The following is a 27096-nucleotide window of genomic DNA, read 5'->3' on the forward strand; positions in this document are numbered from 1 at the left end:
ATGAATGACTCTCATCATGGGTTAGGATCATTTTTACTACTAGTAGTAAGTAATGAATTTGTTTTCTCATTAGACGGTTATTTTAAGCTGACACGTTAATCAAATAAAGGATAGTACTCTTTCTGCGTTTTCCAATTCTCGCATAGTTTCCTTCAGAACTCTCATAATCATATAACAGGAAGATGGGTCCATCTTTCATTCTAGATATACAAATTACAACTTAATTTTGTATATAGATCATGATTGAACATGTTATGTTCTAGTATTTACATAATCTGGGTTTATACTAAAAATTTCCTACATTATACAGCATTCTTGAATGAAACTGCCCAAACTCTACATGTTCGTTCGTCAATGACATGCACCAAAATACCTGCAGTATACAATAATACCCGTGATGTAATGGAGTGATACACAAGAATGTAACTCATGAACAACAGATGGTATAGTTCAAACCTTGACAATTAGAAGGATGAGGTTCCTGATCCAGCTGCTTCTCTCTCCTTCAAAGTTGAAGACAACCAGTCCAAGCCCTCATAAAGGCCATCTCCCTTAAGGGCACAAGTGCCTTGTATGTGCCATTTTCTATTCTTTAGATCAAAGAGACCTAGTCCTTCACATACTTCCATTGGCGTCATTGCCCCCCTCTACAAAAGAAGAAAAAATATAAAACAGTTATGACCAGACTTGAGCACAAAGCAAAACTTAAACTATTGGAGAGTATTTTTATCAAGAAAAGAAAAGTTTAGTTAGTATTACAGCATATCAATAATTAGTAATTGTTACAGCACACACAAAAGTGCAGCAACCGAACAATTTCAGAAGTTTGTTTTGGCCATCAACATGGTACATAATATATCATTATCAGCTCTTAATAGCGAGGGACAAAGGAAGGCTGCAAGTGACTCCATATACTCATCCCAAATGACTTGTTGGAACTTTACAGAACTATAGAAGAAAAGTTGGAAGTGAGAATTTGTCTAAACCTAAAATGAAGGGATAACAATGGCCAGGGTCTGGCTAGGGCAACTGTAATATTCGTCCTCATATCTGATTTTTCAAAAAATAATCGTACCTAGACTCATACGCGTCTGTGTGGCAACTTCACCGATAGTAGTCGTGATAGTTGGATGAATTGAACAGTTGAATTACATGTGACGGAACACTTTTCAGCGCTGCAATCAATCTTGATCACAAAGCACTGGCCCACTTTCCCATTTAATTATGAAGGGTAGGGACAACATGGACCAAACTCCTGACCATATTTATTCAATAAGACTTTGACAACATCCTAGGACATGGCAAAATTTTAAGTTGCTAGGTTCAAGCTAGCCTGTGTAAAATTGTACATCTAACAACATGAGAATCAAGATAGATTTAATAACAATTCAAGACCTTCAAACAAATGTCATATTATTTTCATTGTCAACAAATTGAGTGATATAAAAACCTATCAGTAGCAATTATTGTAAATAATTGTATTATTTCATCCTATGCAAGCTAATGCAGTAAACAATGTCCTTATCTCAACCCAATATATGCTTTGGCTCCCATGGGATCTTAAGTCACAGAGTAATGTCAGGTTATGCAGTTGAAAGAACAGAAATGACAAAAGTAACAAACACTTACCAGATCCTGTTTGTTTGCAAACACCAATATGACACTATTAAGCATAAACGGGTCATTTATGATTGCCTGCAAGTAAACAATGAATCAATTTAGATTTGGTTTAAAATAATACACACTGCACACATATATACTACAGTGAAATTTGATTTACCACCTGAAATTCCTGCTTTGCTTGACTTATTCTCTCACGATCCAGGCTATCAACAACATAAATCTGCATAAATATACACATCTTTATATAATATCAACCTTGCTACATTATACCTATGGATATATCTTTGCCTGCCAATTGGCCATATTAACGATAATGCTTTTGTTTTCAGTGTAAAAGAGACACAAAAGCAAGGAAAATGGTTCTTACCAGACCATCAGTGTTGCTGAAATAGTGCCTCCAAAGTGGCCTTAATTTCTCTTGCCCTCCAACATCCCAAACTGTAAAAACAACATTCTTATACTGAACTTTCTCCACATTGAAACCTGAAAGGAAAAATAAATTTATAAGCATACAAAAACAACATATAGATCCACCTCAGAAAGAAACCCATAATGAAAACACTATAGTGAACTTTCTTCACATTATGGCCCAAGTGCTTGCAGAACTGAATACATTAAAGTAGATATTTAACAACTAAACGTAGTATCATTAACAAACTATTAAGTATTAACATGTCCAGCTGTAGATCTTACCTAACCACAAACATTATTAGGATGCAACTATTGAAACCACCGATAACCCGCTAGAAATAGCAAAATTAGAAAAGGATATAAAACAAAGGAAAAAGAAAGTTTTGAAAAAAGAACGACCCAACTCTTCTTTACATATACTGTCCCAATCAGGCAGCTCAGTTGGTGTGCTGCGGGATGCCAAAGGAGTACTAACAGAAGGTCTAGTCTAGGGTTCAGACCGTGAAAACTAACATAACTCACTAATATTGGCCTATTGAAAAAATATTCCGTCTCAATCAAATTTTTATAAAAATATGTTTTTTTGCACCAAACTTCTATATTTGCAGAATGAGAACTACTATTGCTACATTGCTACAAACATACTTAACAGTTAACATCCTTCACCTAATAGCTACTGCGAACACAAGAAATAACACATAACGCAGATGCAATGTAAGATGAACAAATCAAAAAAATAAGGTTCTTGTTGGGCACTCTTTAAGCATTCCATTTAAAGAAATTTTTTATTCAAAAAATTAAACATTACAACTTCCAATGCGTTGACTTCACGCATTTCCACAAAAGTTCTATAAAAAAACTTACTATTTAAGGTCTTAAAGAGTGCCTTGGGGGCACTCGTTAGCATTAGTCATAAAATAATAATAAGACGTAATTGCATGTTTGGTCCCTTACATTTATTTTACGTTTCAAGTTGGTCCTCTACGTTTAATATATTTTTAGTTGATCCCTTACTTTACTAATATTAGCATAAGTTCATCTATTCCATAAAATTTTGAGTTAATTTCGACTACAACTTCCACACGGCACTCTTCTAAGTAATCCATGTATGTGAATTTGTTAGTCACGGACAATTTAAACAGAAATTTCACTAAAAGTACTAACTTATTGCAACGTTAGTAACCCAAGGGACATGCTTGAAACTTTTTAAACGTAGAGGAACAAACTGAAATCTAAAATAAATGTAAGAACTAAACATGCAATTTAGCCTAATAATAATAATTAAAGAGTTAATAATTCGGATTATTATTATATAATGAAATATAAAACAAGAAACACTAACCAATTGTGGGAACGGTAGATAAAACTTCTCCAATGTGAAGTTTATAGAGTATAGTTGTTTTGCCAGCAGCATCAAGACCAAGCATCACAACCTGTAAGTCACAAACAACAAGATCAATCAATACAGTAAATTTCAAGATGAAGAAGAACAAGGTACTCACTCGCATCTCAGAGTTGCCAAAGAAAGTATCAAAGAGCTTCCGAAAAACTTGACCCATTCTTGTTTGTTTCTTCAACAACTTGGAAGCTTTTCAATTTCGATTCAGTATTTTGCAATTTATGCTAAGAATTTCGAGAGAGAGAGAGAGATTCAAGTTTGGGGGTTTGAATTTGAAGAAACAAGAAACAGTAATACCCCAACGGAATCAGGTAGCGTTGCTTTCTCCGTTTATTCTAAGAACTTTCTTTCTATGTTCCACAACAATATTTTCATACGTGGAAAATTAAATTATAAATGGAATAAACTATTTAAGAATAAAAAAAAACTATTTGAAATAACTTCAAAATTAAGTGATTTTTTGAAATTTTGATAACCAAAAAAAGTTTGAATAAAATTATGAAATACCTAAAATAATATTTTAAGAAAAACTATTCAAACCATTATAAAAAAATTCTTTGTAAATTCATTTTACACAAAAAATTATGTAACACTAAAATCCATTTTTAAAAAAATCCAAAACAAATAAGCCTTATATTTATATAGGTTATAGAATAGATTAAATTGAAGAGAAAGTGAACGTTTAGTTACTAAGCAAAAATATACTAATGGCATATATGACCATTAGAAAGCCAAAATAATTTTTTTTGAAGGTTATTCTATTGATTTAATGTTTTTTCAATTCTTTGGGTAAAAAAAAAAAGTGAAATGTAGTGATTTGAACAACAGTTCAAAAAACGTAAATCACTAGCTCAATCTTTAAAATTGTCCTTAAAATTTAAGCAACGTGATCTTTAAAATAATTCTTAATATTGAGAGTATCTAATCACATCATTTGGATCAAAAAAATTTATCCTAAAAATAATTAACAACACCAATTTGATTGAACTTTCTAATTTTAACATGCAAGATTAAGAACATGCAAGACTAAGAACAAACCAATATGCAACTTCAATTCTTTGCCGAGCTCAATACTCAAATGATTTGATTAGATAACTATTCAAACAGAGTGGGTGAGTGACCTAATAAATAAGAAAGTGAACACCCCATTGTTATTTCTCTCTTGTTTAAAGCATGTTTATTCACAAAAAATCAATATACTTTTAATGTCGAATCAAGATCAACTATGTATAAAATACTTTGCTTACGTTTAGTGCCGAAAAACAAAAAATCACTAGTCGATGGTAAAATAGTTTTGGTTTGGATTTGAAAGGGGAACATGATCTGCAACAAACCAATACCAAAAAATCCATATAGAAAATGCAATTATGGTACATTAGTTTTCCTAAAATTAATTGGTGAAAAAAAAGATACAAAATATCAAACCACGAGGGTTTTCTGCACAATCCGCCAGAGGTTAGGAGGGTAATCACTCATCCTGTAAAATGCTGCCCTGACTAAACACTAACTAATGACTGCTATCAGTATCACCCTAAATCAGCAACTGAACAATCTAAACTCACCCAATAGACATGAAAGGACAAGCCAGTATCGCCACCAACCTAACTTCTGAAATCAAAAATCTATTGCAAACCAGTCCCAACATGAAATATTGGGAAGAGCGCAAAGACAAAACTATATATTAAAGAGAACAATGCTGCATCTGTTCTCAAAGCATCTGGTATTTGTTTGAATGAATGCACCAGCAAAACAAGAATACACACACTCCTATTTTCTCCCATGTTGGTTAGCTTATTAGCTATGAGTCCACCATTTCATCTTGCAACTCAATTGGGGCAATGAGTCCTGGAATAGAAAGCATTCTTTGCCGTTCTCTCTCTCTCTGAGCTGCAGCCTCTTCAGCATAAAGATCTTTGTTATCCTGCAATGTAGAGAGAACCAGTAAATAAACTTTCGGGGTGGTCAAATACAGTATGTTCCAATATATCATGCTACATTGTATCGTCAAATAATTAACAAGGCAATTATATAAGCAAAACCAAAGTAACCAGCAGCTATTGTCAGGAATTTTAATTGATAATGTTTCTTCCTTTCTTTGAAAACAATGTTACACTCTCAGATAGCCAAAGAAGATTAAAACAAAACTACTAGAAAAAGCATTACCTGGGCAGAAAATTCTTTTGACTGTATAAGAAAATCACGTATGTGAGTTTTGAATGCGGAGAGGTCATTTGTGGACAAAAAGAGCCCATTAACAAATTGTGTAACCTGTCGAATTTTTTAAATTAGTCATCTATTTAGGCAAAGAAGGGGTTAAATATTAATTGTTTCTCTCCAAATACCTCAGCAGCAGTCATGTTGGGAAATGATGTGCTTAAAAGTTTTATTGTGAATTCGCGTACAAAAGCAGCATTGCTTGGGTATGGATATGAATTTGTAGCAGTATCCCATATAGGCTCAGTCAGGGCACCAGATTCAGCCTGAAATGCACCAAACTCGATATTAAACATTTTCTCACTAGTAAAAGAAATTAAAAGCATGATATAGACACTGTACCTGACAAAATAAATGTTGAAGCACCAAAACATGCAATTTGAATCCAGGCTTATGAAAAGTGTCTGTCAAGACAGCAAATATCTCTTGTTCTATTGTCAAAAAATATGTCCGGTAAAACTGATTGCAGAACTCCGAAGCCTGTTTATTATACACAAATAGACATTCAACCAGCATATCCAAGAGATTAAGAAAATAAAATATTAAGAATAAATGAGGTGAGTAGAATTAGGGAGAGGACAAGAAATATTTCTAAACAGGAAAAACTACACATAATAACAAACAAGAAACATGTGAATGTAAAATGAACTTTTGAAAGTTAAGAGTGAGACTAAGAGAGTTATGGAAAAAATTATTCAAAGATCACACCTGAAACTTGCTTAGCATCTCCAACAACAGGTTCAACCCAGTTTCAGCAATATTTCTTTCTGTATGCCGAAATGCCCATATGATTGAATCCATAACAAACTTCAGTTGCTGACATATATTACAAACATCAGGTGAGATAGCAAATTTTAAAAATACCAAATGAAGTCAAATATACTGGGCTATTGGTTTAGCATGGACACAGAGAGGAGTAAGCAATAGAACCTGACTAGACAAGCAGATCAACGCAGGGAAACAATGAGTAGCTATGGCACGTAGTAAAGAGAAAAATTTTAGCCTATGCTCCGGGTAATCTTCAAAGTTTTTCGTAATCATCTGTGCAACAGAATAAAAGGATAAATATAGTTCAGTTGATGGGACACTATTGCATTTTTACACCATCGCATTTTTCAAAACTGAAAGTCAACACAAGGGCCACAATCATAATGGTGGGCAACGAGATAACTTAAACCTAACCAAATGACAAACACAATTACTTACTTCAAGTGTGCACTGGAAAACAGCTTCAAATATGTGAGGGATGTCTTCAATCATTGTAGCTTTATATCTACAAGTATGAGATAGAAATGAGTGGCACATAAAGTTGGTAATAAAAACACCTACAGTATTCAAATACTCTTCCCAGAGATGTTTTCGGCTAGGGGTAACCACCAGGAAGTAAGAGAAAAAGAAACGTAGATACAAGTTGGATGCCTACATAGTACATACATCAATAATAAAAGAAAACACAAAAATTTGAGACAGAAAATTTACATACTTATTTATAATTGTGGCAAAAAGTGACAAAACCTCTGATTCCCTTGCATCAGGCACATTCCTGGCATAATCTCCCAGAACAGGATCCATCATTGGTGGCACAAATTGTTTTCCAATTTCTGGTTGATTTTCAGCCTTGTCCAAGAATGTCTCAATCAGTTTAAGTGTCTCCCTCTTAACCGAACTGCATCAAGAAGAATACTTATAGAAAAGGTACTAATTTGTAATCCAGTTAGAAAAAAACCAACCAAATCACAATTAACTTTACCGCAGAAGTTTAACATATGAGGTTTTAGATGCGTAAGGCCCCCCTTCTGCAATACTTTTTGATATAAGCTCACTATACATCCTGTTGCAGGGAAAACATGTAGTTTAATATATACCAAAACAAAAAATAACCTAGCCAAACTATTTATTGCTAAAACTAAGTCCCAGACCAAAACAATGTAAAGAAAAGAGAATTAGAAGTAAATAAAAGATACCTGTACACGTTCAACATATCCAAAAAGATCAATGAGATTTGGGGCAGGAAAAATGTTCCTAAAGATGATGCAACACTTGTATTCGTCTGCAATATGGAAGCGACAACAATAACAAACTTATTATCATAAATTAGGAGATAAAACCAAGAAAAACTATGGACCTTGGAATTGACAGTGGAAAATAATTATAGAAGAAATACAAAATTAATCGTGATACCGAACATGTTAAATTTTTGAAATTGATACTTCATGGCATGGTATTAGAGCATCTGTGATAGCGAATTTGGGATATTATGGTATGCCCAAGTCTCAAATTAAGTAGTATGGGATGTTTGGTGGGGTATTTAAGAGGCTTGGTTCTTCCTCCTTGATAGGTACTTTCCTCCGGTCGCTATTATAAGGAGAAAAAAAAAAACTACTTTCACGATTATTAAGAAATTTAGTAAGTGGACTTAATTTTCTAGATTTCATGCAAAACATATGTCAAATTTACTAAATTGTCCTTTTTGATATTTAGTGGAAAAACTCAATCAACTACTCGAATTAAATAAAGGGTATAATAATATTAGGAATGATAGCTTTAAATATTTCACTAGTAGTTAACTTTTGCTTATAATATTGACCAAAATTTGATGTACTTTTTTTTTGCTTATAATAGTTACCAGAGGGAATAGCTATTAAGAGAGCATTCTCAAAGTGCTTGAATACTTGGCAATGGGTTTGAGTCTTGGTTGTCGGTGACTTGGAAAGGGCTACCTACTGTAAAGGCCAAGTACAACGTTGTCAAGTGCAACCACCGGGTTGGTGGCTCTCAAAGGAGTTATGGTAGATACTTGGGTATTATGGGGTGCCCAAGTCCCACATCAACTAATATGGGATGTGTGTTGGAGCATTTTGAGTGGCTTGATTCTCCCCCCTTGATAGCTCCATGTTAAGGAAGGGTTCCCCAAGGGACATAGGTATTATGGAGAGCCCAAGTCCCAAATCAAGTAATATGGGATGCTCGGTGGAAATCATGTGTAACTTATACTTCAATTAGTCTTCAAACATGAAGGAAATATAACAAAGAACATACAGCCGAACCACGCTAAAATTAACTACAAAGCTATACCTGCAATATATTAAGCACAGTTCGAATGACATCTTGATCTTTAAGGAAATCAACATTTTGACGTGCCTGTCCAATAATTTCCAGCCATTTCTGCAGAAGAAAATGATTGAGATATTTAGCAATATAACACTTGGATTACTACAACTATTGCATGTTCATCAACATAACATTAAAAGGATTTTGGTGATATTAATTATATGGCTACTGAAAGAAAAGAACCTGATATGGAAGCACCATTAACCGCTGAAGATATTCCTGTCTCTTCTGGGCATCAGTTTCTGCTTGAATCATGCTGCCAACCTACAACAGGATATGTGGAATGAAAGTATTAAGATAGATACAGTTTAGTACAAAAATTTACAATCAAAGAACTTAAGGGAAAGAGAGAAAGATTTGGTCAAATAAAAAGAGAGAAAGACGGATACAGATTCATAGAAGGTGTGTATTTGATGGGGTTCAAGATCTGCAATTGTAGTTGGAAGGCCAGATAAAAGTTCAGACACAAATGGCTCATTTTCCCCAACCTGAAATAATGACTGCAGTTATTATTATGTATATTTAGCAAATTTCAAGTGCTGGATATGTACGTAAGAGACATAAAAGAGTCTCCTTTTGGAGGATAAAAGAATGAAAAGTAGCCCACTTTACCTGGGGGACTACAAATTTTCTCCTACACTTTTGGACTATTTTCAAAAATGTATCACAGGCCATATCCTGATACAGATATACATGAAACAAGAACAGAATTAAGCTTAAACAATTCCAAGTGGCAAATATTTTCTATGCACAACAACCAAGTAACAAATATTTTCTATGCATAACAAAATATTTTGAACATCAAAGAATGTCATTTTTAAAATTTTTAAACACGACACAAATACTTCAAAACTTATATAGATTTGAATGATCCAATGCAGTACCACGTCAGCATACACTTACAGCACAAATATAATCAATTTGTAAAGACAAAGAGAAAACTAAAGACAAAAAGATACTGGCAGCATTATGATTTGTTTCTTCGAGATGATTTATACATAAGGTTATTTTTAACAAATTACACAAATATCACTTGAGATAACAGACATGTAGAGACTGGCAGTAAACTCAAGGAAGAAAAATATTAACCTGAACTCCTGGATGTGTTTCATGCATAAACTCGAACAACTTATTAACAACAGTTTTTAGAAACTTCCAATGAGCTCTTAAAAACCGCGGATATTGCCCTACAACATACCTGCCAACAGACAAGACTATATTATTCAACAAAGAAACAGGAACCTCGACAAATAGCACATGAACAAAAATATATCTTACATGATATTACTAGCAATGACAGCTTTGTTATCTTTTCCCTTTGTTACTTCACATAGATTTAATAAATCACGAATGACCATAACCAAAAATCTGTTCTCCTGCAACAAAAGAAAAATGGGTTAGGAATATGATAATTCCCGGTCATAGTATGTAGATCAAACTAATAGTCTAATAGAAGTAATAGAAAATAGTAGTTTGCTGAACAATGCATATTATGTTTATTTGTAATACCTGGTCTTCGATCATGGAACCCGATATAGATCCTATTGCCCAGCACAATGTATTCAAAGTGTTCCATGTCCAATCCTTACCGTTTTGTTGCTTACTTAATTTCCTAAGCATCTGTATATTACACAACACATTAGTCCACTACATTAAGGAGTGCAATTTAAATATAAACAAAAACATAACAATTCAATAACAGTTAATCAGTATATGATATAACTCAAACTGAAAACAGATCTGTGTAACATTGATATAACTAAATCTCAGTCCAGCTTATTAATTTTATAATTAAAAGAACCGTGAGATATAAATTTCCATCTTAATTTGACCATTAATCTTGTAAAGAAACAGTACTTTTGACATGTAAATGAAACGACATAAATCTCCAAATAATAAAATTTAAATTTAAAATGCATACAAAACAAGCATCACAATGGCTTTTCAATTCCCAGATGTACAGGATAAGATCAGTTCTTTCTGAGTCACATACCTGCTTTTCAGTATCATCATGATCCAGATGTGACAAGTAAATAAGAGTTTCCCTCATAATCTGTATAATAATTGAACTTGGATTAGTATGAATTGCTCAAGAGAAAGAACCAACAAACCTAATATATAAAGATATTTACATCAAAGAAAATCATTCAAATCATATGCATAATTTTACATATCTTAACAGTATATAGCCCAGAATTATCTCAAATTTAAATTGTATAAATGATTGACTAAAATACAATATTCAATTGAGAATGGCATCAACTCTGATCTTGTCCATCTATATGTTAATACTATTAAACTGACAATAGTCAGGTTTCACCTTACTACCTTATATTGAACAAGAACATCACTGTCTTTCATGGTTTCACGGACTATATTCCCATTTTCATCTTCAACTATAAGAACCTCTTCTGGTTTCGCCATACGACAGATCATAAGCATTCTCAACTTAGACATGGGACCAGAATAAAGCTGTCGGCGCTGAAGAAGCTGTGAGTCAAGGCCATCAACCATACCAGGAGGTATTAGTGACACCTGTTTATTCCATCATGAATATAGATCAATATCATTCTAAGAATATGAAAAATAGTACATCAGGCCCACAAGAGATATTTAGACTAAAATGTCTACATTTTCCGGAAAAAAATAATGTGCAAGATATAGTGAAGCTCTTAGAAATTTGGAATTGGAAAAACTTCTAAAATACCGCAAAGTCTTGATCTCCAAATAACATAATTGAATACCATTTTTACATAATATCACAAAATCATGGTTTTTAGCTTAAGACAAACTGATCCAAACTATATCGTGCAAATTCACTGTACAGCAGTATGCAAATAAATTAAAAATAAATCTGGGCAGAGTGTATACAAAACGAGCAGTATGGGAAATTGCAACATTTCACTTAATTTTTATATGGAAGGACGATGTAGGGAATGATTATATATATAGTCAACACTAAAGCAGCATCAACTCTCAATGTTCCATGTGAAAATATAACAATACCAATTATACTAAAAGGAAAGAATCCTATTTTGCTACACAAAAGGGGATAAGTGGAGGAAAGTAAATTGTTGGATTTTAACCATTAAGGAACAAGGATTTAACATGCCATTAGAGAAAGCACCTGTGATCCCATCATGTTTGTGGCTGTTGCAGCAGGGTTCTCCAAGCTACGGTGTGACTGAAAAAGTTCTGAAACCAAGATATTCCAATAGTCCAGACAGACCTGGTATTTTTACAAATAACATAAATATATGAATAGTGCAGATTTAGAACAGGAGGAAGAGAAATTCATACTCATGCAAGATAAAAGGATGGTCGTATTTGGGATGCTTTTGGGGGCAAGAGAGAAGAAAACTATATCAACATAAGCTTGAGGAATAAGCACTTAAGCTCGAGAACTCATATCTTTAAATACGCAGAGCAATTAAACATATGTCAACGTCATACCTTGAAAACCTCAGTATCATCTACATATGAGATGTTGATAAGATATTCAAGACCCAATAGTAAAGCAGAGATATTCTCTTGTGTGGATTCCAGAATACGTATGTGAACCTGCATAAACAGAAAAAAAGTTACAGAGCAAAAAACTCTGGCTTTAAATGGGCCCCCGCAAGTGGGCGGTGGGATTGGTCCCCTTGGATTAGTCGGTCCTAGAGCCGGATACCAAGTTTTCAACAAAAAAAAAAACAGAAAAAAAGTTTATAGCATAACACCCATCAAGCATACGGGAAACATAATATGGAAGCAAAACAGGGGAGGGGGAGGGGAGGGGAGGGGAGGAGAGGAGGAAAAGGTGCTACACACATGGGGAAAAGGAAATTTGAGCACCACAATATAAGATACGAAAATAAGTGTCCATTTTTTAATATGCCACCACAAGCATGATAAAGCAGATAATGCATAAAACTATTGTAAGATATTAGAGTGGAGAATTCAGATAGAAAGTAAAGTTTCTGCATTTTATAATGAACTCTTGATCAAAGAGCTAAAAGTAAAATTGTTTATATGATTGCTAATCCTGCACTAAAAGTGGTGTTTATCGCCAATTATCTAGCAATGGACAGCTAAGCAGTAATAAAGCTAGTATGCTCACACATAATAAAGGTCTAATTTTATCGCCTAGTTCCATTATGTTTCACTATTATATACTTTTAAGATAAAATTCAATATAGAGTATAGACATCAAACAGAGAAAATAAACCCTACCTTGTAAAATAAGGTGAAGAACAGCGCCAAATTCTGAATAAATGCCTAGACAGACAGTGCGAATAAAAAGCCAATGTTAGACATCACAAACAACTCGGAAACTAAATCAGGCTTCTTATTTTCAGCAAATTGCAAAGACTCACTTGTTCCTCAGTTGAACCTTGTGCATATGCCTCAGGTATATTTGTAGTAGGTGGGAGTATGGCCTGATGCATTAAACATAGTATCATCCCAAAATCAGCCACATTAATTATAAATTATTTTATACAATCAAAATAGAACAAAATGGATACATGACTACAATGAAGGAAGCAAACAAAATGAAAAATGCAGCATCAGCATGTGGAATAAAATGAAAAGCTACTTAAATTAAACATACCTGCAACTGAACCATGAATATGTTATACATCTTAACATATTGGGCATCATAGTAATTGTCAAATTGAAGGGATGCCACCTGTAAATATTAAAAATGAATAATAGCCTTGAAAGTTTAAAGTAAATGCACAAGCATTACGAAGAGGGATCATACCTCAGTTAAACATTGCAATGTCAGGTTCCGATATGCTGGCATTGGGAAAAACTTCAGTAATGTCTCGAGCTGTGGTTAACACAAATACATAAACATCTCAGATTTCCTCCATGGCAGTGTAATACTGAATTAAACAGACATGTATACCTACCAATGGTGATTCAAATATATAACCCAAGGGAATCCAAGATAAGAAGGCATGCAATGTAGACAGTGTTGCACGTATGAGCTCAGTTCGTTGGGAAACTGATAACACATATAAGCATAACTCGTGTATGAGCTGAAATTCACTGCAAACAACCATGTGTAATCCTTAGCAAGATATAGGCACTCCATAAAGAGAAAGCGTAGACAAATTACATTAAATAATTCAACTGCTGACTAGCTAGAGCATCTAAAGCCAGAACCAGTTAGAGAATCAATAATCAATAATTGAACCCAACACTTGGAGATTTTAACTTTATAAAAACCATAGACTTTTTTTTTATTAAAAACTACCTTACAAATATCTCATTGAGAAATTAAAAAAAAAAAATCAAAATAAACCATCATCCTGAAAAGCATTACATTCCCCCATCCCCCAGCAGCCCATGCTGGCTTCCCTAGGAACCATTGTTGCCCACCTCAATGGTAGGTCCTCCTTAGAACAAAAAATTGTTGCCAGATTTCCATGTTAAAGTAAGGGGAAATGAAATAGCACCCAAAAATATCACGTTAGATTTTCTTTTATATAGACAAAAGTTATTAATTGTTACCTATTCAACGATTGTTTAAGATCTTTAATCTTCTGCTGAGTCATCTCTCCTCTTGAAAAATCAAAAACCTCTTCACTCAAAAGCTGAAAGAACATTTAATAATGTTACTCATTGATTAGAGGAACAGATTTCAACATAAACCAAGATAAACTTACCTTCAATATAGACATACAGTTCTCACAAATAGTTTCGCTAGTTTTAGCTGCTGAAACAAGGTCAGGAATAAAGTTTCGCCATCTTGCTGGCCACTCATGCTTCAAAATCTGCATATATTATATATTATAACTTTCATCAAGATATTTTAAGCAAATGAGCTGAATAATTGCTTGAGAGTAACAGGAACAAATCAATTTAAATGATAGAAGGAAAATGTAATGTCAATTTTACCTGGACTAATATAATATTGAGTTTGTTGACATACAACCGCTCTGTTCGAAATGAGGCTTCATTTCCAGAAAGCTGTGCAAGACAGGTAGATGATGGAATTAAGAATACATTATCATTATTATGGTTATTATTATAAGCATTGATAAAACAACAAAGTAGGTCAGACTAGCTCATGTATCAGCTTTCTCCATATGATATGAGTGATACCTGTACGATAACATCAGAGATGAAATTTTTCATTCCATCCCGCTGCTCAGCTGGTAATGCATTCCATCTATATTTAATTACACCCTCTAGCACCTGTATTTACAAGCACAGAGAAAATATATACTGAGAAAAGCAGCTAAGAATAGAATTATGGTAACAAAGTGGGGAACTTGTTGGACATTTAATGATCATTACTTCAAAAGCACCAACAACCATGCTGAATGCAGAGGTAAAAATGAAACAAAGTTAACAAACCATGTAAAGTGTAAACAAGCAAGGGAAGTTACTAAGCCTCGAATGTCAGTTGTGTTGGAGCAGGTGGAGGAACTGTCAGACTCAGATTATACTCAATATATATAACATATTTACTGGGGAATCTGTTGTGGAAACTCTTTTTTATTGATCAAACAAACCATTAATTTACCAAATATCAACATTTACTGCAAGATGAAGAATAGACCGAATAGAAAAAACTCGGACAAAGCAAAACAAGAAAACAAAGTTCTCAAATGCAGGCACATGATCATTTGTATAACGGACATGGTTAATGACATATTCAGAGACCATCTAAAGTTAATAAAAGTAAGTACACAAGGAAGTACTCCCCTTAGACAAACAAATGCGGTCATTTTTATCGAGGACACGGCCATTTTAATATTTGTGTTGAAGTTATAGGGTTTTAGATTAGGAAGAAGGGACGGAAAGGAATAAAAGAATCTGAATTATGTTTATGGTTTTTTATGATACAAAAGATGAAATACTAACCCTTGTTTATACCAATGTTAAATAGCAGCTATAGCAGTGTTATACCAATGTTGTTAAATAGCAACTATATCGGTGTTATACCACTATAACATAGCGGAAATTGGACAGATCGCAATTGTTCTTCTATACGCTATTCAGTACAAAATATTGTCAAAACTCAAACAGCGGCTATAGTGGAGCTATAACACTATGGTGTAGTGGAATTTTAACAATCCACTATTTTCCGCTATCAGCGATTGACAACATTGATTTATACTAAAATTAGCTCCTTAATGTAATTAGATATGGAAAATAATCATGATACTAGACTCCTATATTCCTAATCAAATAAGGAAGCAAAACATGTAATATGAAGAAATAAGAAAACCAATCTTAAGATGTAAGCTAACATACGCATACTGCATAGGATAAGAACAAGATATGATAAGATATTTTTCATATAATACTTTCTCTCAAGCTTGAGTTTACTAAACTTTGAGGTTGTTACAAATATATCCTTAGAAGAAGTGCATATAATACAAACAGTATAATTTAAGATTGTAGATAGGCCATATCAGATAAACAAGGATTGATTTTTTTGAAAAGCAGTCACGTAAAAGGGAAAAAGGGCACGGTTTGATCATACACAATTAATTGGCAAAGCGGCAAACCTAGTTTGGAATAGTGATCATACACGATTGATTGGCAAAGCACAAAACTGGGTTTAAATTGTTCAATGAACAAACTTTAACTAATGTTCATCAATTGGATTAACTAACTAATAAATTATACGATTCCTATCATTATCAATCTGGTTTCCGATTTAATAAAAAAAAAAAAAGGTTAGTCGATATGATATTTGCCAAGGTTTAAAATAAAGACCCACAACTACGATTGTGACCCCAATGTCAAATTGCCAAGGTTTTAAGACCTCAGCAATCGCAGTAACGACTACTGCAAATTTCCTGCAATACCAAAGACCGCATTGCATCCACAATATAAAACCAAGGTAAACATTATCTAATAAATATTATGCAAACAATCTAAACTCTTGTATTACTTGAGCAATAGGGTACATTTGCTCTTCAGGTGGAGTGGGATTCTCAACCATAACACATAGTTAAGAAAACTAACCTGCAAAGCAAAGAACTTAGTATTTAGATTTTGAGTCTTCTGTAAAATATGCATGACTTGAAGCCACATATCCGGATTGTTTTGCAATTCCCGCAAAATCTGATCAGCAGCAGTTCTCTGCATTATTTACAATGTAAACACAATCATCATTAGAAAAAACTCTACCATTTCAAAATTTTTAAAATAAACAACAAAATTGTAAATCGAAATCGCAAGTTTTACACAATCAATCATACTTCCCAAAGTCTTTCTTGGTAAAACCATTCATTTCATCCAAACAATATAACCACAAAAAGTATAATTAGAGTCACCAAAACAGATTAAAATCATAAACTACTTATAGCCGTTAATTTACACAGAATAAACACATTATAGTACTAAACCCTAACTCTTAAAATTTCCATAAGGTTTAATTAATTTCAAACATTGAACAACAACAACAACAAATAGTGATGAAATGAATACTCGACTCGAAGCAAAACGATGAGTGAAGTTGAAAGATAGTTAATGAGTTTAACGAAGAAAATGTTGAGTGAAAACGGAGATAAACCTGTTCTTTAGATCCGGTGCCATAGAAAGCAGCGACAGTAGCATCGAGTAAAGGGACATCAATAGGTTGAGACAAATCACGGAGTTTATCGGCGGCCATGGTGGAAAAGAGAGAGTGATAAACCCTAGAAAAATAAGCGCGGTGAAAAAACGCGATTATTGAAAAAAAACGAAAAGATGGAAGGGAGGGAAGAATCGAAGAGAAGAGAAGGAGGGAGTGAAAGGTTTTTGGAGTTTTTATTTATAGTGAAAGGAGTAGCTTCAATTTGAAGCAGAGTTTGAATTTTTCGGTTTTTTTTATTTAATTAATTTTATTTTTTTATTTATTTTCTTACCTTTTTTAAAGGATTTTAAGTTTGAAACGTTAGCTAACTCTCAAGCGAGTTTTTTTTTTTTACAAAAGCCCATTTTTATTTTAAGGGGAGATTTATTCGACCAAGACATTGAACTCAAGTGATATGAATAATATTTGTCAGACTTTACTTACCATGCGGTCGAACTTTGGATTATTGTGTCTCTTCCGCTTAAAACTAGAGGGTTAATACAAAATAATGAGAGATTTATTTGTAAGTCACAATTCAATGACAATGTTAATATTGTTAGGTTAGATGTCTTCATCTAGATTTGAATTCAGAACTTCAAAATGTGTGTAAGTTGTATTTGTTGCTTTGTTTGCATATAAAAAAAAATTAAAAATAGAATATGAAAAGCAAAAAAAAAAAAATCTATATGCATTAAATATCTATGTAATAAAAATTATAATATTAAGAGGATAGGTAATTTATGTAGTTTTGGTGATAGTTTTCACTTAATATTGCATTTTAAACCCTAAATCTCAATCATGTTTAAAATGTTTAGTCTTTCACATATGCTTGTTATAGTTATTTTACATATTGTGGTTAAATATATAACACAAATAGTTGGCTTGTGAGGGTCTCTTATGCATTTTTTTTTTTTTTTTGACGCTCTTATTGATGTCTCTTATGCATATTATTATATCATGTCTTCATATATTTATTTATGTTTTGTGCATTTGCCTCTTCTTATATTTTTGCATTGGCTACTGTATAAAGGCAGTGAGAATATCCAACGACCTTACATGATTCACAAAACATTGGCAGATTTTCACAATCAAATCGATGCACCAAGCTCTTGTAACATGTCCACATCAACCAAAATCCAAGCAAATTGTCCCAATATTTTTGAGCTAGTTGTTCAAACAAGAAATATAGGGGTTCCAATCCTTGAAGTGGTGATGAAGATGATTTTGGCCTCCAATATTTCTGAGGCAAATTGTAAATTTGAATTCAACATTGGACATTTGATTTTTTTACTAAATTCGCACATAAACTTTTCATTCAAGAGAAGAAATGAAGATCCGAATTTCATATTTCATGTTCCAATTGTTCTCAAACTTTAAAGATCATCAGAAGTTGCAAAGGAGAACTTATAAAATCATTTCCCTAAGTTTGAAAATCAATTACTTCAAATAAAAGAAAGTTTTTGTGTATTCTTTTAGATGAAGTAGTAAACATCACATAAAACATAGAGCAACTCTAATGGGAGTTGTTTTGTCATAGTCCTCCAACATGGCACACTTTAAATTCCACTTCTTTCTCTTTTCTTTGGTTGGAGTCCGCCAACATGGAAAGACCGTTACATCAGGAAGAGACGTCCGTGAAGGTTGATTTATGACACTATTCAATATAATAATAGTTGCATGTCAACATCAAAGCACTTGCCTTTACTAATTGAATAAAATTTAAACTGTAATTGAATAAAATATTAATATGTAATATAAAATTGTGAGACCAAATATAAGTTCTTTAAGGCTACACTGTTGGAGCAAATAATTAGTGAGTTGCTTCAAAATGATGTGGCTCTAATGAGACTCACAAAATACCTTTGTGAAGGTTGCACCATTGGAGATGCTGATACACACATTACAATATTTTGATCGGGTGGAGGCGTTCAACCTAATAATAGTTATAATTTTCTTAAATCAACTTATTTCACCCCTAATTATAATCATCTCCATTGTCTTTTATATGTCAACGTACACAATCACCTTCGTAAGTATAAATAAAGTAATAGTATAAAAATTATCCTTAAAATATAAATCTACTCACAATTGTATACTTATTATTATAATTTATTTTGTTGGTACATGTTGAAAGAAAGATGAGTTTTTCATCGTTACATAAAAATCAGACAAATTTGAAAGTGATACAAGGAAAAAAAAACAAACATCTCATATAGCCACACTGTGCAAAACAACTGTTTCAATGGTAAGTCCAGGTCCAAAGCCGAACAACACACCCCAGTCGAGTCCTTCTCCGGTGGTTTTAAGTCCATTTTGAGCTGACTTCTTCCTCATCTCATCTAAGATGAACAATACACATGCACTTGACATGTTACCATATTCACTTAGAACTTCCCTAGTGGCTCTCATCTTTTCAGGCTTCAAGGCTAGCTTTTGTTCTACTTGATCTAGAATTGCAGGACCACCCGGGTGTGCAATCCAAAAGATTGAGTTGTAATCAGAAATTCCCAATGGTTTGAATGCCTCAACCAATGCTTTATCAATGTTCTTTGACACAATCCCGGGAACATCCTTAAGAAGATGAAATGTTAGTCCAGCTTCACGAAGGTGACCATCAATTGCGCCTTCACTGTCTGGAGCAATTGTTTGTGCAGTCCAAACCATCTCAAATATTGGTTTCTCAACCTCAGGCACCGGATCAGAACCAACGATTAGTGCAGCTGCCCCATCTCCAAACAATGCTTGTCCAACAAGACTGTCCAAATGAGTATCACTAGGGCCACGAAACGTGACTGCAGTGACTTCAGAGCAAACAACTAAAACACGAGCACCTTTGTTGTTCTCGGCTAAATCTTTAGCCAAACGAAGCACCGTGCCTCCTGCAAAACAACCTTGTTGGTACATCATATACCTTTTTACATACGGGCGAAGACCTAAGAGTTTTGTGAGTTGGTAATCGGCTCCAGGCATGTCAACACCACTTGTGGTGCAGAAGATTAAGTGAGTAATTTTTGACTTTGATTGACCCCATTCTTTAATTGCCTTCACTGCAGCCTCTTTTCCTAGTCTAGGTACCTCTACCACCACCATGTCTTGCCTAGCATCCAATGAAGGTGCCATGTACTCACAAAGACTAGGATTTTCTTTCAAAATCTCTTCTGTTAGATACATGTATCTACTCTTGATCATAGATTTATCACCTGAATTAATTATTAAAAAAAAATGACATTATGGTATGTAAATTTAATATGATAAGTTTGTTCTACAAATAATACTTACACATGCGCTGGAATTTCTGTTTGAGCTCAGCCTTATGCTCACTGTTAGTGATCTTGAAGTAAAAATCAGGATATGTACTCTGATCAACCTTGTTAGGTGGATTAGCAGTACCAATGGCCAAAATGGTTGCAGGGCCTTCTGCCCTTTGAGCCTTACGAATTTCAGATACACTAACCATCTTAGTAAGTAGTAATTTGAATGAACTGAAATGGTTTATTGCAGTAGTAAGTAGCTGTTATAGAAAAGGAAAGGGATGAGAAGTGTTGTGGTGGAAAGATGTGTGGGCATGAGATGGTTTTATAGGGAAGAAAGTGTTTGAGTCAAAAATTGTGGCATTACGAAAATATTATATTCAAACAACCAATAATATTATGGCTGGCTGTCTGCTAAATTATTGTGTGCGTCCAATATATATGTCCATGAATTGATCATGTAGGAGTTTGGTAGAAAATACTCACATGACTTTGAACACCCTCTCTAGTCAAACTTTTTCTCTAAAGATATTTTAGTATTTGAGAAAATACTACTGTTCAATTTAATTTTTGAGAAAAATAAAATAATTTTGAACTTTTTTTTGAAAGAAAAATACTAACTTGGTTCATACTTTAATCACCATTAGAAAATGAATGAACACTTAGGTGTCTATCAATTAAAAAGAGATTTTTTTTTTTCATTTTTTCTTTAATGTTAAAAATTTAAAAATTTATTTTTCATCAAGTAATTTATTTGTCAAAATTTCACTTCTTAATTAATAAGTGAAAACACAAATTTAAACTCCAATTAACTTCTACATATTATAATATCTCTATCAACTAAATTTTACTTTTTTTCGTACAGATATTATGCTTTGAGGATCAACACTTTGTATTTTTTCTTTTCTAAAAAATATTCATAACATATCAAAAAAACGGCACACCTACTTATACTTAGTTTGTTTGATTAAAAAGATGAACCCCAACTAGTCGTATATGGGGTGGGGTGCTTGTGGTAAGCTGCCTTGGATATGAATATGATATGAGGAATTCAAATCTTGTACAAAACTTTAGGGTACGTACCAAAATCTCCGCTATTTATTTATTTATTTATTTATTATTAGGACATAATTGTCTTTTTTCTAATGGTTTTTAAGTAGAGGCTAGGATGTCATAGTTTTTTTAAGGTTATCATAAAAGCGGTGATTCTCTCTTTTAAAATGGATTTTCTCCGTACAACAAAGGCTATTGATTGAACAAACAACTTTTTGTTTCTCTCGGTGAGATTAACTCATTTAGTACGGGGACATCACATTATATAAGTAGAAACATATTATATAATTTAACCTTCCGATATTCACTTATTCACCTTTAAAATAAGAATGTTTATTTACTAGACTACTTGACAAAAAAATTTCCTACCACATAAATTGATTTATTATAGGTGATATCACAATTTTTTATGAGATTTTTTTGACGGTAAATTTTTTATGCGCTTATATTTGGAAATCTCAATCTGAGTTATATAGTACTTCCTCCAGTCCTTAATATAAGAGAAATTTTACTTTTAAAATTTATTGAGAATCTAATGTATATAGTCCATAATATAGACTAGATACATTGAATTCTCAATGAATCTAAAAAGTAAAGTTTCTCTTATATTAAGGGCCGGAGGAAGTACGTCACAACCCGACTATGAAAAATGCAGAGAGAAATTTTATAGTGAGTAGTGTGTCATTACTAAAGGTCGGAGTGTGTTGAAGTACATTAGAAGATTAATGCAATTGGAGTGGGAGGTCTTAGTTTTCCATACTTACCGTGAAGAGAATCGATGTGCTGATACTCTTGCGCATATTGAGTGTGAGTTAGGTTCTTCTGTGATTTTTTATGAGTCATGTCCGACTCAAATTACGCATGTTTTTCTTGATGATCAAGCTGAGATTACTATTCCCAAACTAGTCTCGTTGTAATTTCCTTTCTGATCTAACCTGTTGATCAGAAAGGTTGAGGCCGGTCCGTTGAGCAAGCTTCCACACCGAAGGGGGGGTTTGTACCTGCAGGTGCTCCGATGCCTAAGTCAGCAAAGAGGACAAGAGATACAAAGAAGAGAGAGAAAGAAAGTGTAGAATGGTTTTTGAATACCTGGCTCTCCTGTTTAGGAGAGCTTATATAGTGCCCCCAGCGCTGGGCCAAAGGTTGGTCTATTGGGCCGGGATAACCGGCCCAATAGACTCAACTGCCAAGATAGTCCCTGTATCGTAGGGGAAGACCGTTATTTGCCTCTATCTTGGTTGGAGCCGTTCCGCTATTCGCGGGTAAGGGATAGGCTCGATGTCAGGTGTGCTTGGATAAAGGAGCACGTGCTAAACGTGCTGCTTAGCTGTCAAGCTAAGGTGGAATGGATCAACATGCATGGATAGATGAGCACGTGTTTAACGTGCTGCTTACCCATTATGTCGAGCAGGGCACGTCATTGGCTGACGTGTCGGGGAAGTCTCCCCTTATTGGGTTGTGCCCCAAATGTCGGGCAGAAGGGATTGGGCCAGCTCTTGGCCCAGTCCAGAACAGGAGCCCCCCAAGTCGTTGCTCCTAGGCATAGGAGTAATGACTTAAGGTCCAGGCCCGTATGTCGAGGAGGCATTTTCCCCCGTCAATCCTAGGAGGAGTTTATAGTTCACTGTTTATGATTGTTGCTCGTTTGCGCGAGGAGAGTATATATGCTGCTCGTAAATTCCTCTGTGGCATGACGAGGAGAGTTTTCCAGGGAGGAAGATTTCCTTAGCTCGCAGCGCGTGCCACGATGTTCGTGGAGGAAATTACGGGGAAGAGATTTTGCCTTTGAAAGTCATTGGCTTTTTACTTCCTCGACTTGATGTCGAGGAGATATTGCGTATACTGCGTCAAGTTGATGCTGCCTGTTTTTGCGGGCATGTTCGTTTATGTTGTTTGCCTTAATTCCCCGTGATTTTCGCCTGCTCGCGGAGTCGAGGAGACATTTGCGTTGGGGATAACGATGAGTTCCTCGTGGAACGCGTCGTCAGTTTGAAGTGACCTGAAAAGACAAGCGTTTCGTCTTTTCAAGCCATGTGTGTGTGCTATGAAGAGACGCAATAATTGCCTAGGGAAACGGCTCTTTATTGCTTCGCTTTACGAGGAAGCTTCTGGGCCGCAGGATTGATCACGCCTTTTCGTTTTCCGCGAGATTGAATCTTAGCCATTTGATGGCTTTTAATTATGATCGTTAGATTTGATCAATGGCCCTGGTGCCATCAGGTGCGCTGCTTCATGATGCAGGATGCAGGAGCCTGTGGCTTATAAATAGAAGGGAAGAAGGTTAATTGCAAATTTTTCACTCTCTGCATTCTCTGCGCCCTTTTGCTGCTGTTGTTGTTTGATTTAGCTCCCAGAGTTTCACACCCAAGTTCCAAAGGGCTTTCCATTTTCTTCTTGACAAAGGTAAATTCTCTTTGTTTTTACCTTCGTTGTTGTGTAGATTTATGCTTCCATTTTATACCCATTTTTTGTTTGTGTTAGATTCGGGTGTGTTTTTAGCCTTTTGAGTTTTGAACGTTATCTTTGAATGTCCTTTCCATCGTGTGTTTGTAATTTTGGGTTTTTAGTGACCCTTCTTCGATTGTGTGTTGGTGGTTTTGGCCACTACTTCTAGTGAGATTTGGTGTTTGGTGGTAGTAGTTTCACTTTCAAACGCCATTTATATGTGTTCTAGCGCTTTTAGGCTTGAAACTCTGGGTTCTGCGAAGAACACCTTGAGCAATTTTTCTGGAAAATGATGGATATGTATGAAGGTTGTTGAATTTCTGGAGAAATAGCGAAGAACGTTGATGAATGTTCATCAGTTTCTAGGAATCTGATGAGTTTTGTGTCGGGGAGGAAAGTGTTGTTTCTTCTCCCCGTTACGACTATTACATTGTTGGAGAGAATTGGATCGCTATTTCTCCCCGTTAATCGTAGCAACAAAATAGGTTAGTTAAACCTTGTGTCGGGGACCTTCTCCCCGTTTTTGACTTAAGAATTTGAATGAAAAATGAGTTTGAACAAACTCTATGTCGGGGAGCGTCTCCCCGTTACTTCCTTGAGAAATGTGTAGATAAATGAGTTTGTAGAAAACTCTGTGTCGGGGAGCTTCTCCCCGTTTTTAACTTTGAGATTTTATGCAAAACTAAATTTACTTCTGAGCGTCGAGCCATGTTGTTAGCTTGTGTCGGGGAACTTCTTCCCGTTTTTAGGGTTTCTCCTCGCTTCCTCTGTTTTGTCTTTGTTTGCCATTTTGATAAGGGCTTTTGGTCGGGGACAGCGTCCTCGCCCTATTTCACGCCCTTTCACTTGAATTGCGGTGAAAGGGTGGATTTGATAATTGTCGAATTCACTTTATTTTCGCTGCTTTTCAGGTGTTCGAAATGTCCGACGTAGAGGAAGTGACGGGGAGCCAAGCAACATCGAAACACAAGCTGGTCGACACCATTACCGATCCAGAGCTGGCATGGGTTGCGCCCGAGCCTCGGGGAATTGCTTCAATGATTACCGCCCAAGATCCGCGCCTCTTTACTGTCGTTGAGGAGGCTGGTTCGGAAAACTGGGAGGTTCATGCACCTGCCGAAGGGGAGCGGGTTTGCTCGTCGTACACAGGAGGTAGATTTACTATGTACGAGATGGCATTTAAAGAGTTGGGATTGCGGCTGCCCTTCAACAATCTCGAAGCTGGGATTTTTGGTCGGCTAAGAGTGGCTCCTTCCCAGCTTCACCCGAATTCGTTAGCGTTCATCCGGGCATATCAGATCCTTTGTCGGTATCTGGAGGTGGAGGCTACTGTTGCCCTATTTTTCTACATCTTCCAAATCCAACGACAGAAAGTCGGGGACTGACAGGGTTGGATTTCCTTGAAGCACCAGTCGAGCAAAATTTTTAAGATGTTTGTCGAGTCTGCTCGGGGTTTCAAGGAGAGGTACTACGTGGTGAAGCCGGTGACGGAGTTTGATTTGGACTCTCTGCACATGGAAAGGCCCGTGTTCCTCGAGGATGGGTCTCCTCAGTTGGACGAGGAAGGGGAGCAAGTAATGGAGTGGGTTCTTCGATTCCCACTGTCGTGGTCGTCGGAACATTTTGTACTGCGAACCGACGAGTATTTGACGACTGTCGAGGACCTGAACTCGGCGGAAATGGCAGGCTTTGAGAAGCTTAAGGCCTACGTGGATGGCTTTAAGCCGTGTAAAGTTGTAACTAGTTTAGGGGAGGTTGCTTTAGATAAGCACGGTAGACCGAGGATCGAACCTCGTTATGTTAATACCAAGTTATTATTGTCGTGCAAGACTGTCTCTGCTGAGGACACTTTGTTGGGTATCTATTTTAATTCCTGCCCGTTTTTTACTTGTCTATATTCAGCATTTTTGATGTTTTGAATTTCTCCCCGTATTTCTGACCACGTTTCTGACTTTGCAGGTAGAATGGCTGATCTTGCTTCCGAGCTAATGAGAATAGCTGCTGAGCATAAGGGAGAGAAATCAAAGAAAAAGGCGAGGAAATCCAAGCCTAATGTTTTGATTGCTGAACAAGCTGCTTCGGGGAGCGTTAGCCAGTCTTCACCGGTGGGGAGCTCAGCGGGGACTGGGTCTGGCCGGGTAAAGAGGCAGAGGGATGAGCCGATGAAGACCATTAATGTCGACTTATCTGAGGGTGATGGGGGATTTGTTCTCCCTGCTTGTTTGAGCAACAAGGATTTTTTTAATAACAACCCTCCTCAGGTGCCCGTCTCGGAGAGGGACTATGTTCTGGGAGTTTCCGCAGCTGCTCGACAAAATCAGCTCACCCAAGACATTGCTGCTGTCATCCGGCTGGCGGAGACAGCCTTGGTTTTGAACGAGGGGGGGCCTAATCACGAGGCTGAGAAGCTGGCCGCTAAAAACAGGAAGCTGGAGGCTGAGATTGCTTTGCTGGAAAATGATCTGCTCGACCTTAGGAGCAAGCAGGAAAATTATTTCAAGAATATGGAGGAGGCCCGACTTACCGCTGAGCAGCTGGAGAAGACGAATAAGGTGCTCGAGGACCTGAAAGTCAGCAGTGCCGAGCAGAGGAGTAAGCTGTTGGAAGAACTGGCTATGTTGCAAGCCAAGTGTGCCCCTCTTGAGGATGAGAATGAGGAGACTCTCAAGTTTGCAACTCGAGGAGACCTGGTGAAGGAAATCAAAAGGCAAGGGGGCTTGATGTTGGCGAGCATGGTGCATGGGTGGAAGAATGCGATCGCCCAACTCAAGGTTGTGAATGCCGAGCATGGCTTGATTACTGATGGCATTCATAAGCTCAAACGGGTTGAGAACGGGCAGATTGTTATTCCTGAAGAATATAAGCAAATGGCCCTTGAGGAGGAGAAGTATGATGAGGGTGGTGATGATGATGATGACGAGGAGGAGGAGGAAGCTGAGGAGGAAGCCGTCGGGGAGGAGAAGGCACCAGATGATAACCCAGAGGGTCACGATGAGAGCACCTGATCCTCCTCGACTCTTGTA

The 27096-nt window shown here is 35.7% G+C and overlaps 3 protein-coding genes across 3 annotated transcripts; all 3 read right to left on the minus strand.

The window, feature by feature from the left end:
* Positions 1-146: 146 nt before the first annotated feature.
* LOC123906006 (ADP-ribosylation factor-like) lies at positions 147-3790 on the minus strand. Its single transcript, XM_045955832.1, has 7 exons — positions 3537-3790; positions 3377-3467; positions 1991-2106; positions 1784-1843; positions 1630-1695; positions 457-647; positions 147-373 (listed from the first exon to the last, which is right to left on the minus strand). The coding sequence occupies exons 1-6, from the start codon at positions 3591-3593 to the stop codon at positions 465-467; spliced, it is 573 nt and encodes a 190-aa protein (XP_045811788.1). The 5' UTR covers positions 3594-3790; the 3' UTR covers positions 147-373; positions 457-464.
* A 920-nt stretch (positions 3791-4710) lies between these two features.
* On the minus strand, positions 4711-17594 carry LOC123906008 (protein EXPORTIN 1A-like). The gene is made up of 32 exons (XM_045955834.1): positions 17283-17594; positions 16733-16849; positions 14855-14947; positions 14648-14719; positions 14416-14523; positions 14261-14343; positions 13657-13795; positions 13506-13574; positions 13353-13430; positions 13117-13179; positions 12974-13018; positions 12212-12319; positions 11886-11987; positions 11087-11293; positions 10752-10811; positions 10268-10378; positions 10037-10134; positions 9848-9956; positions 9371-9436; positions 9148-9246; positions 8942-9022; positions 8723-8812; positions 7612-7697; positions 7398-7478; positions 7131-7313; positions 6854-6920; positions 6578-6688; positions 6356-6463; positions 5990-6127; positions 5776-5913; positions 5597-5701; positions 4711-5354 (listed from the first exon to the last, which is right to left on the minus strand). Exons 1-32 carry the CDS (start codon positions 17379-17381, stop codon positions 5232-5234), a joined length of 3237 nt encoding a protein of 1078 aa, XP_045811790.1. The 5' UTR covers positions 17382-17594; the 3' UTR covers positions 4711-5231.
* A 1795-nt stretch (positions 17595-19389) lies between these two features.
* Positions 19390-20983, minus strand: LOC123906012 (chalcone synthase 6-like). Its single transcript, XM_045955838.1, has 2 exons — positions 20604-20983; positions 19390-20524 (listed from the first exon to the last, which is right to left on the minus strand). The coding sequence occupies exons 1-2, from the start codon at positions 20779-20781 to the stop codon at positions 19533-19535; spliced, it is 1170 nt and encodes a 389-aa protein (XP_045811794.1). The 5' UTR covers positions 20782-20983; the 3' UTR covers positions 19390-19532.
* Positions 20984-27096: the final 6113 nt, after the last annotated feature.

This window comes from Trifolium pratense, linkage group LG2 (assembly GCF_020283565.1).
Source record: "Trifolium pratense cultivar HEN17-A07 linkage group LG2, ARS_RC_1.1, whole genome shotgun sequence".
In the NCBI taxonomy this organism is placed as follows: domain Eukaryota; kingdom Viridiplantae; phylum Streptophyta; class Magnoliopsida; order Fabales; family Fabaceae; genus Trifolium; species Trifolium pratense.

Coding starts and splice junctions, on each gene's coding strand:
- LOC123906006 (XM_045955832.1), bottom strand. CDS start 3,593: ATGGGTCAAGTTTTTCGGAAGCTCTTTGATACTTTCTTTGGCAACTCT. Junction 3,468..3,536: donor TTGGCAACTCTGAGATGCGA/GTGAGTACCTTG, acceptor TGTGACTTACAG/GTTGTGATGCTTGGTCTTGA. Junction 2,107..3,376: donor ATCTACCGTTCCCACAATTG/GTTAGTGTTTCT, acceptor TTTTCCTTTCAG/GTTTCAATGTGGAGAAAGTT.
- LOC123906008 (XM_045955834.1), bottom strand. CDS start 17,381: ATGGCCGCCGATAAACTCCGTGATTTGTCTCAACCTATTGATGTCCCT. Junction 7,698..8,722: donor CTGTGCTTAATATATTGCAG/GTATAGCTTTGT, acceptor TCCATATTGCAG/ACGAATACAAGTGTTGCATC. Junction 5,355..5,596: donor CAAAAGAATTTTCTGCCCAG/GTAATGCTTTTT, acceptor TCTACATTGCAG/GATAACAAAGATCTTTATGC.
- LOC123906012 (XM_045955838.1), bottom strand. CDS start 20,781: ATGGTTAGTGTATCTGAAATTCGTAAGGCTCAAAGGGCAGAAGGCCCT. Junction 20,525..20,603: donor ACAGAAATTCCAGCGCATGT/GTAAGTATTATT, acceptor TAATTAATTCAG/GTGATAAATCTATGATCAAG.